Below are 10,903 nucleotides of genomic sequence, written 5' to 3'. Positions count from 1 at the left end.
TATATAAGAAGATATTATAAATTTGTCCCTACCTTCTTTGGTATATGCTTTGTCAATGTGTTCAATGACATATTTGGAAATTGTTTCCTTCTCATACGCTGAGATTGCGTGTGCCAATTTCAGAGTTCACCATTACGATAATAATATTATTATTCCTACTGTCTGCACTGTATTTACGTTTTGTTGAAATAAAATCGCCATCGTCCTCGGAATTCATCTTCATCATCTCTGGGGAAGTCTCGCATGTAACAGAACGATACATGATACAACATTTTAAAGTTTCGCGGCAGCCTAGTTACCTATACCTCCTTTGAGCGATCGAGCGTGTCGAACGGTTTGCGGTAATACATATTCATAAAACCTCGCTGTTGTGACCGCTAAGAAGTGACTACCCTCATACGACGAGACAGTAAACGTAGGGATCTATGAGGCGCCAAGTGTAAATTTATTAGTTAACACAAATTTTTATACAAGATATACAAGATAATTTTATTGTCCGATAAATAAAGGTCAGAAAATTGTTTCCACTGGCACTTTTACAAGGTAAAAAGAACAAAATACAGTCCAGTAAGAACGTAGGCCAATTAAACATCTTTTAACATTAGTATTGTAAATACAGTACTGTAAATTAATTCATGTTGCCTGGCTCAAGAGGAAAAATGTTATGAAATGATTTTACTAAGACACAAAAAGCAAACTCGGGAACGATACAGATTTGCAAGTATTTAAACAATATTATTAAAGATAATATTAAATATTATTATTTAATATATTTGCAAGTATTTAAAGGGGGCGTAAGCACCTTTCCAGTTTTTAAATATTAAAAAACCTGTATCTCATTAACGGTTTTTTTTTTCAAACACTCTTTGTGTGTCTCTCTCTCCAAAAAAGTTCCTGATGAGCCTGACTTTATTTATTATTTGCATGTAATGAATTTTTGATCTTAAAATTTTATGTAATTATTAATTCAAAGCTGTAAAAAGCGCGATGTTCATACTTTTCGCGCGAATATATACGCTTGCGCTGCGCGTTATTTTGTGCAGTGGACACATTTCGTCGTGAAGGTACTAGTTTTACGCAAGCGCGACCTGAGCTTCCATCGCGCCTTACGTGAGTCCCAACAGAGAATCCCGATTGGTTAGTACAATGTGCGTATTAGAATGTTGTATAGAATACGCGCGCGGAAATGTATTGTGTTTTTGACGTATTTGTAAAACGTCACACACAAAAAAGTATAAAAGCAAAGAAAAATCGCCACAAAATTGCAAATTCTTCGATTGATTATAATCTGTGAATACATGCTATCATAACGCTCTATAAAGTCATAAATTATTTACCGTCAAGATCATGAATTCGAAAGGAAAACCAGTTCAGGCAATGTAAATATTGGTTTATCTTTACAATCTTTTTTATCAAATGCTTGTACATTAGTGAATTAAGAATAATGATGCATTTTGTTACGGATTTGCTTTTATTGTCTGATTGAAGGTTCATTCGAGCATTTTCGACATGGGTCTTTTTAGGCCCCAAGTCAAAACTTTGATTGAGCCTTTTGCAAACTTATTTAACGTTGCATTAAAAAATTATATCAAATTTATATGAAAACTTAATTATAAGAAGTGGTTGAAAATTAGGCCCATGTTATTCCTAATTTTTTAGTTCATGTAATTTTGTTAAATAAACAAAGATCGGGTTCGGAGACAATATTGTTTTCTTTAACAATTTTATATTTTATATATAAATTATTTTACTAGGATAACATTTAGTATAAACAGTATAGGTATACGGTATATCCGTGGAGGAAATATATTAATATATTTCCTCCATGGTTTATCGAATACCTAACTTTATTTTGGTGGCGTAACAAGAGAATCCTTGACACTACAGCCAACCTCATTGTTTGTCTCGAAGATATCCCATTGGACTTGTGCTTAATGATGTTGTTAATTTATTTACCTAGCTTGTGTCAGCAAGTACAAACATGCTTGCAATATTTAACAAACTTTGATACTTCGGACGAAGTTATCAAGAAGTCGCTCACTAAAGCAAGCCTCATTGATGCTCCTATCCCAGCAGCCAAGATCAATAGTTGCAATCAAGATGCTCCATTGACCAACATGGAAAGCAATAAGGTAGGAGCATAAACGATCCACGTCCCTGGTTTATAACAACAACAACAGCAACAACAAAAACAACAACATAAACAACAACTGCAGCAACAATAAACGATGACGATGCTAATGATGATGATGGCAGTGATAATAATAATGATAATTATAATATTTTCATAATAATTATCATTATATTTGATTTATTGTTATAATTACAGATTATGGGATTGTATCTTTGTCGAGTTGAAAAAAATATCGTACGAATAAATGAACTCAATAAGCAGCTACAAGAATTTCTCGGTAACCAAATGTGCGCGCGTAAAAAAAGTGATGTGAAAGCCTATTGGTTAAAAGAAAGATTTCAGCGAGAGACACAACAGCTGAGAAAAAAATTCGACTCTATCTTGACTATGAAAGACGATTCGAATAAAAAGTAAGAGAAATTTTATATTGAAATAACAGACAATACAGTGCACCCTGTTCGAGAAATCTCTAACTTCGAGACAACCCCAAATGCTCATCCCCAAAAGGTGGTCCCGAATTGGAGGGCGAACTAAAAATCTTTTATAATTTCTATTGTACATAGTTTTTACTTTAAATTTTTACCTTTCTTTTATTTTCTTGTAATGTTCCTATAAATCTGGACCTCTTGGGAGACCAGTACTTTATTGTATTGAAAGAGCCATTCAGAATAAAGAAAGATTTGTATTGTATTGTATTGTAATATTTTGCCATGAATTTAGAACTAGAATGGCGATACCAAAGAATGGCGATCAGACACCAAATTTAGACAACTTTCATGCAAAAAAAAGATCACTTTCTTAAATTTGTGAACAAAAAATCGAAAAGAAAAACTTTTTTTTTTAAATGCCGCCCCTATTTTCCATAGTGAGGTAGGGGCGGGAAGGCAAACAAACATTTTTTAGGCCTAATAAATATGAGCTGTTTATATTTTATAGAGAAGAAGTTCGTGAATCAGTGATTAAAGAACTAAAGGAAGAAAAAGAGGAATGTTATGAGAGGCGGGATGAACTGTTGAAAGCAAAAGAATTGCAAATTGAATCAGTTAAATCTGAACTCGAAGCTGCAAACAAACGGTAGCTACAAATAAACGTTCGTTTCATATAAATTCCCGACAATTTTATAGCTAGGATTTGCGTCGTGTATACATCGACCGTGTCGCGTTAAGGCTGGCACTTACTGCGTTGTGCAACCGTCGTACGACGAATCCAACTCCGCTCCCTATAATGAGCGCTAGACGATGCGACGCCGTCTGCTGGCTGATTGTCGGTGGCAGTCTGAACGTACTGAGTGATTGTCTTTATTAGTATCAGTTGCGCGGTTGTCGTTGCGTTGCGTTTTTCATAGAATTGCATCGGCTGATGACCATCGGGCGTAGTGAGTGCCCGGCTTCACATACAAAGTAACGATGATCGTATGGGAGGCCTATAGCTTATCAACGTAAAAGTTCCTTATTAATTTTTTGAAAAAATGCCCATAGTAGTATGGCACTCCCCTTGATAGCAGAGAGATAGGATGCTCAATTCCTGGCAGTGATGAGTAGAGTAGGCCCTATATCATATTCATAACTTACTTGTCGCATCGTGTCGTGTAGTGTCATGTCATATTATACCGTATACTGTCTTGTCACTTGAATCGCTTAAAATGTTTTATGACATTGAACTCTGTTACAATGCGTTGAGCACTAGCGTTTTTTTCACGCCTGTGCAAGGTAGGATTAAATATATCGATTCGACTCCCTCTTGACCACTCACCTGTGGTAAGGCAAAAAATAATGTGGTATAAATAAAAACTACCGTAAGTTAATATTAGTGATAATACAATGGATTGTTTCATTTTTTAGAGAAAAAGCTAAAGAACTAAGGACAAAAGAATTTATGGAAGAAAGGGATGAGTTAAAGAAGGTTTCTTATGAGAAAAATGAATTATTGAAAGCATACGAACTTCAAATAACGTCAATAAATCTTGAACTTGAGGCAGCGAACAATAGGTAAGGACAGTACAGAACTAGAAATATACAGATGTACTCTAAACCGTCTTGCGGTTCTGCTATAAATATATACGAGTGTAAAGATTTAGATGCTCAATCAGATTTGAATTCCCAACAAAGCCTCAATGGTTCATTTGGTTAAGGCGCCAGCAGACAACAGTAGGTCCTGGTTCGAATCACAGATTCCTCTTCTTTAACGTTCAGAATTTATATAATTATTTAGATCCAGCCATTGTTTGGCACAGCATTTTTACTTTTAATAAAAATCACTGCAATATTGTATTTATGAAAGGAATTCCTTAGTATCTATTACCGTCATTTTTACAGTCTTAAACATGAACGTAATAGTTCGGCGTTGGCCGCTTGCGAATTTCATCACATCGAAGGATTGTTAAAGAATAAAGAGTCTGAGCTTTTAAATGCCAAGAACGAAATTCGTAAGTTATCTCAACAAGCCCGTCAACATGCTTTAGCCTCGGACATCAGCAAAAGTAACCAGACATCGAACGGAGAGTCTGCAAGATTACAGAAACAATTAAACCATGCTGAAAAAGAAATGAAGAAGTAAGAATTAGATATACTCTCAGAAATTGGTCATTCACAACTTATTACATAAAAGTTTGAATTGTATTGTGTATTGTTATTATGTATTTTTAATTGCTGTCACTGCTGTCATCTTTTGATCTTGCTCCTTGTATTGGTAAAAGTACGTATCCATCATGTGAACCACACAATCACCAGGGTCCGTCATAATATTGTATAATGTAGTGTATTTTTTTTTCATAGTATATGAATAAAATACAAATGATGTGATTTACTGTTGCAAACTAGGTATGAAAGCAAATACAGAGATACAAAGGCCCAGCTAAAAGAAGCTAAACATTTGTTGAAAAATAAACCAGCAACTGAAAATGCAAGTAACTATGGGTACGTTTTACTCTTATAACTATTGTCACCACGACCTACCTATATGAAAAGAAAGTAAACCTAATGAACAATAAAATTAACTTCACCTTTTTATCTTCTACAAAATGTTTTGTAGATGTACCGACTGCCAAGATAAGATACAACAATTGCAAGTCCTTCAGAACCTTCTTAAGCAAAGAGAAAATGAGGCTCGAGAAATGTTTGAGCATGGTCAAAGGTATTTCATACATATATAATTTCAAAAGTTCATTAAAACGAATAATGTGTATATTCATTTTATTGAATATAAAATATAATATAACATTTTCAATTATTTCTTATTATAGACTTCAAGCAACTCCAGTAAATCAGCCAGCTGACAATTCCAACGCCAAGAAGAGCAAGACCGAACTGCTGATGGATCTGCTTCCGACCGTAAACATAATTAACGACAACGATCTAAAACCAGTCATTAGGGGTGGAAAACTAGTTATTCTTGGCGAAGGTGCATTTGGTCAAGTTTCTCTAATGAAATACGTTCCGACTAATACTATTGTTGCTGTCAAAACCATCTTTAACAGCGCCCCAGATAACATCATTCTTGAGGGTCGTACCATGCAACTATGTTCAGCTCATCCGTCGTTTCCAGTGATGCTTGGAATTGTCAGAAACACTGAAGAAACACCAATTAAGCTTGTTTCGACATTCATTGGTGATCACGCCAGCATGAAGTCTGTGTCGCTTCGCTCAGCGATCTCTGAGAAATGTATAATAAATATCAACAAGGATTCATTGAAAAACATCTTGCTGAACGTATCTGTTGGAATCGGTTACTTGCACAAGAACAACATTGTGCACAACGACATCAAGTCTGAAAACATTCTCCTGGATTATGAACACGGGCAATGGGTAGGAAAGATCATTGACTTGGGCGGCATTACTTCTCAACTCGTAGAACCACCGGCAGCAGAGGCAACATCTAGTGACATCTTCGCACTAAGCATGGTGATGTGTGAATTAGCCGAGGCTACTAAATGGCAGAAATTGAATGACCTGGGAGTGAAATGTAAAAAAACGCGACCACCAATTGATGACGTCATCAGATTATTATCAGCTCTCAGTGTCTGTTAAATGCTGTCGTTATGAGCACTATTGCATGTAATTTTATAAATACATTTCTACTTAAATAATACTATTTTCTATTTTCATAATATATTTATCGGAATAATAATTTTGTAATTGTATAAATAATGCCTTCCAGACAAATTTACAAGATTTTTAAGAGAGGTATTATATTGTGATAACGCATTTTGATTTCAACATGAAATATGGAATACGACTTATAGTTTTATATCTGAATAAAGCATATTTGCTATATATTTAGTTTAAATACGTTTTTTAATGTTTTTATGTTAATTGTCTTTGTTTTTTAGCATTCTCGTCTACACATTAACTTATGTTGTTATTGGTCTTTTTTAGGATACCTTCATTATTGATTAGATGTGCAACACATTATCATGATAATTGTACTACGTACGGTTCTAGTGAATTTTACTTTCTTGCAAGACATTGTTACTTCTGTCATTTCATATCTGCTGATTTTTGTTGATGGATGCAGCATGTGAGTACCGAATGATGGTTTGTGCAAAATTTAAGTCGTGCGTGATCAAGAGGCATCGTATGCTTTTATAATGACAGAGAGTTGATTTATATAATAAATATAGGATAATGACAATTTTTCAGTGTTTATGAACATTCAGGTTTACAGAAACATGAATAAATACTGAATATTGTTGTAACAATTTATATAAATTCAACGTTATTTGTCGAAATCTTTAATGTTATATAATATGAGAATGAACATTGACACATATTTCTTTTGCATTTTGTTATTTTTTGTCATGTTTATTCTTTTACATAATTATTTGCTGATAATTTATACTCCCGTTTACACATTTATTTTAGCTAACTCAATGTACATAACACTATTATATGATGTATGTACGTTATGTACGTTAGATTTATATAGGCGCTTTACACCGGAACGATCTCAAAGCGCCCAAGGCGTGGAAGCTCACAGTAACTTGCTTCTCCCTAAGGGTCTCTTCATGTCTGAGCTACCCGGTAAACCGGTAACACCTACTCTCGTCTGTCCACAGCAGGGACTGAATGGACCAGTACACTGGGGTAACCCCTACTCGTCTCGACAGAGACACGGCTCTTTAAAGTGCACATGACAACCCAATGGTGCATGGACAACCCAATGGTGCGCCAGCATCTGAAATGTCGGGGTTGGGGGAGGCGGCGGGAGGTGGACAAGATACAATTTTAGGGGAAGCAATAATGTTTTAATGCTCAATATATTTATTACAAATTTAAAAAGTTTGTTATGAATGCATTGTTTTTAAGTGGCTATTGGCCTTGAAATGACAGACAGACCGACCGTCGGAGCAATAGTTGTGTTTGTCAATCTTACTGTTCGTTTTCCGGGGGGGGGGGAAATGGGGGAAATAAAATTTTCGGGGGGAAAATGTCCCCTATTCCTGCAACCACAGGTTTATGTTGGTTGTTAGTGGAAACCGGTAATAACTCCTCTATTAATGACAGCAATGACATGCACTGTCATGTGATTATGTCTGTGAGCCTCAAAACAATGTGCTCTTTTGGCTTTCCATATCCGCTAGCAGCGGCCGATAGAATTGCCACATGGCGTCCACTAAATCAAGTTATTTAGGTATATTTGGTATACCAAAACGGACTTCAGTCATGTTCCAACTCCAGAGCTATAATCAGTGGCGGATCCAGTAAACGGAAAGCTGAATATTCATAGATTCTTCTCATATAAAATATATGAATTCCCATTAAATGAAAAAAAAAAAAAAAAAATCACCATCAAAACACTAATTTCAATTTGAATGAACAATCCTGTCTAGGAATTACACCCGCAAAAAAAAAACAACAAAAAACAAAACAAAGAAACAAAAAAAAAAAAAACAAAAAAAAAAAAAACAACAAAAAACAATTGGCTCGTGTGGGAATCGAATCCACCTTCAACCCTAACAATCCACATTCAACCCTAAAAAAAACAAAACAAAACAAAAACAAAAAAAAAAAAACTGGCTTGTGTTGGAATCGAACACACAACCTCTAGATTTGCTATCATTATCCACCATCAACTAAACTGCCTTTAAAAATAAAAAAAAAATAAAAAAAACTGGCTCGTGTGGGAATCGAACCCACGACCTTAAAAAAAACCAAAAAAACTTGCCCCGTGTGGGAATCGAACCCACGATCGCTGAGTTTACTACTCCTTATACAGCATGACCAAACAGAGGGAGGTAAACCGCGGCCGTAAATGCGATAAACCTAGTACCAGTTAGTCAACTCTAATCCTACTAGAAAAAATTCTTCGTATATATACACTGCAGGTTAATATTACGCATGGTCATGGTGTCAAAAAAATGGGCAGTGGGCCAAGAGGGTTGTATTTTTTGTCTAAAAATGTATAATTAAATTTATAATCGATTTATGATTGTTACCATCTCCATAACTTACACACTTTTTTTAAAATAGACAAAAATGTTGGAAAATTAAATATGCAAATTAGAAAAAATAGACCAATCATGTTACAGGAATAAATGTATTGTGCTCGTTGATGACGTCGCGAACTGCGAAATAACAACAAACAACAACCTTTCATGTCCCAGCCTGGGAACCAGTCAATTCGAGCGGATGCCACTTCGAGCGAAGGCCAATTCGAGCGACTTCGAACGGATTTTTTTCGAGCGGATGCTAGTTCGAGCGGAAGAAGATCCACTTGTGCGAGCAACAACCTGTGCGAGTTATATACGAATTACTTTAAAATTTCTATTATTCTATTTTTGAGCTAACAATTTGCTCAAGCTTTGCCTGGGAGGCAGGGGAAAGCCCCAGTTGGTTCCGGGGAAGACGTGGAAGACGCTTATAGCCTTATGTATAGCAAGTCGTATTTAATGGATTTTTAGGTTAACAGATAATAAAGTTCTATTATTTGTTCTGAATGTATATGGTAAGTGAATAAACAGGGAGGGACTGTTTTTATTTGGCAAGAATATTGTAAATATTGTATAAAAACAGGTTTAATTTTTATTGTTTTTTTTTTTTAAAGAAAACGTATTTCCAATCACAAAGTTACATTGTTTTTTATGCTGTTGAAAAATGATGCGGCCAAAGAAAAAGAAACATTTTTTTAAATTTCCGCATCAATATTTCCCAATTTTGTTGACGCGGGCTGGAGTGATGATCTAATATTTTTTTTTGTATAGGCATAATTATGATCTGTTCATTGTGCGTTCGATTTTGATAATGATAGGAATGATAAGAGCACTGTATGATCAATGTGCGCCAAAATAAATAGATGATTAACATAAAAAGTATGATGCTGTTTATTTGTACAATACTGCTATTGTTTATAAAATTTGTTGGAGTAACGTAGTTCATGTGGTTATCATTGGAAAGTTATTGATCTATTAGTAAATTCTATTATCTGGTTGTTGTACGCATACAGACATACTTTTTACATTTTTCATTTTATTTCTTTATTCATGTTCTTTGCAATTCATGACAAAGTAAACTCAACCATACATATTCAAAAACAGAGCGACGAAAAGGACCTCCACGAAACTCTTAGGAGCTTTTAAAATGGAGACCCGGTGTTAGAATTAAAGTTTGTTTAGACATAAAGACAGTATATAACTGCCTAACTACAAAGATACATCCCCTCTCACCCCAACAGTCATATTTATTTGATTTACATTTATTTTGAACATTGCCATTATGACATTTTTTAAATCCACACTAGCCTATATTTTACACTGATTGTACTGTCGGCAATACCAGAGACGTTCATTCCCATTACATTATGGTCTTCCATTTCTATAGCGCATAATACAGTGCATGACAAACGTCACATAACCACTACTAATTTCACCTTAATTCGGAGTCGCTCAGCTCAGTCTTACACGTGTAAATGTTCGTATTGACACAGTGTTTTTAGCATTGTTTTAAAGTAATAACCTATCAGACATTTACATGAAAAACAAAACGAATGGAAATATATTTGTCTTAACTATTGTTTTCAGCAAAGTGGCGTATCCATATTTTAAAGAAGGGGGTGCTGATGTCATCACGTCAGTACCATCGTGGTGGGCGGTGACGCAAAAATTTCAGTATTTTATACCACCGGATGCCCCAAAATGGAACTTTACGATATCCACCTGAGCCCCATTATGGTTTTGGGGCGCAGATGAGTCAATTGCAAGAATTTGAGACTTTATAGATGCCCCAAAACAACACTCGGATACTAAAAATTTATGAAAATTTTAATCCATCTATCTCAGCCCACCATGGTTGAGGCTGAGGTAAAAGAATTTTAAGAATTAGAGACTTTTAGATGCAGGAAAATGGCAAATACATAAAAACAACAAAAATTACTATATCCACAAAGGCCTATACCTGTACCCATCATGGAGGTGAGAAAATGTTAAAAATTGGGGAATTTTGATGCCGGAAAATGGCAATGTCATACATAAAAACAAGGAAAATTACCATATCCACCTGAGCCCTGTCATGTTTATGGCTGCATGAGATAAAGTTGGAGAATGGCACTTTAATACTTAAAATTTATGTTGGTTATTCTTTAACATTTGAAAAGGGGATGTCAGCGGGACGCAACTGCCAAAAAACTTGGCAGCGAAAGGACGCTACCAATAAACAATCAACAAACTACCGGGTTTCTGAGTTGATTTCCAAGGTACTACATGGCTCAACTATTTTTTACTTTAGGGTTAATTGGTAAAAATCGCACACAAATCATACGACGTCACAACGCCGGGGA

General features: G+C 35.2%; 1 protein-coding gene across 1 annotated transcript; it reads left to right on the top strand.

The window, feature by feature from the left end:
- Positions 1 to 1,347: 1,347 nt before the first annotated feature.
- Positions 1,348 to 6,159, top strand: LOC117106304 (probable serine/threonine-protein kinase irlF). Its single transcript, XM_033247668.1, has 9 exons — positions 1,348 to 1,379; positions 1,961 to 2,132; positions 2,330 to 2,544; positions 3,071 to 3,208; positions 3,976 to 4,122; positions 4,450 to 4,686; positions 4,954 to 5,049; positions 5,165 to 5,266; positions 5,376 to 6,159. The coding sequence occupies exons 1-9, from the start codon at positions 1,348 to 1,350 to the stop codon at positions 6,157 to 6,159; spliced, it is 1,923 nt and encodes a 640-aa protein (XP_033103559.1).
- Positions 6,160 to 10,903: the final 4,744 nt, after the last annotated feature.

The sequence above is a fragment of the Anneissia japonica genome, unplaced genomic scaffold (assembly GCF_011630105.1).
Source record: "Anneissia japonica isolate Jap-2015-1 unplaced genomic scaffold, ASM1163010v1 scaffold142_len1259957_cov175, whole genome shotgun sequence".
NCBI lineage: Eukaryota > Metazoa > Echinodermata > Crinoidea > Comatulida > Comatulidae > Anneissia > Anneissia japonica.
This window is presented reverse-complemented; position numbering and strand designations above follow the sequence as displayed.

Coding starts and splice junctions, on each gene's coding strand:
- LOC117106304 (XM_033247668.1), top strand. CDS start 1,348: ATGAATTCGAAAGGAAAACCAGTTCAGGCAAT. Junction 3,209..3,975: donor CTCGAAGCTGCAAACAAACG/GTAGCTACAAAT, acceptor TTCATTTTTTAG/AGAAAAAGCTAAAGAACTAA. Junction 5,050..5,164: donor GAAAATGCAAGTAACTATGG/GTACGTTTTACT, acceptor AATGTTTTGTAG/ATGTACCGACTGCCAAGATA.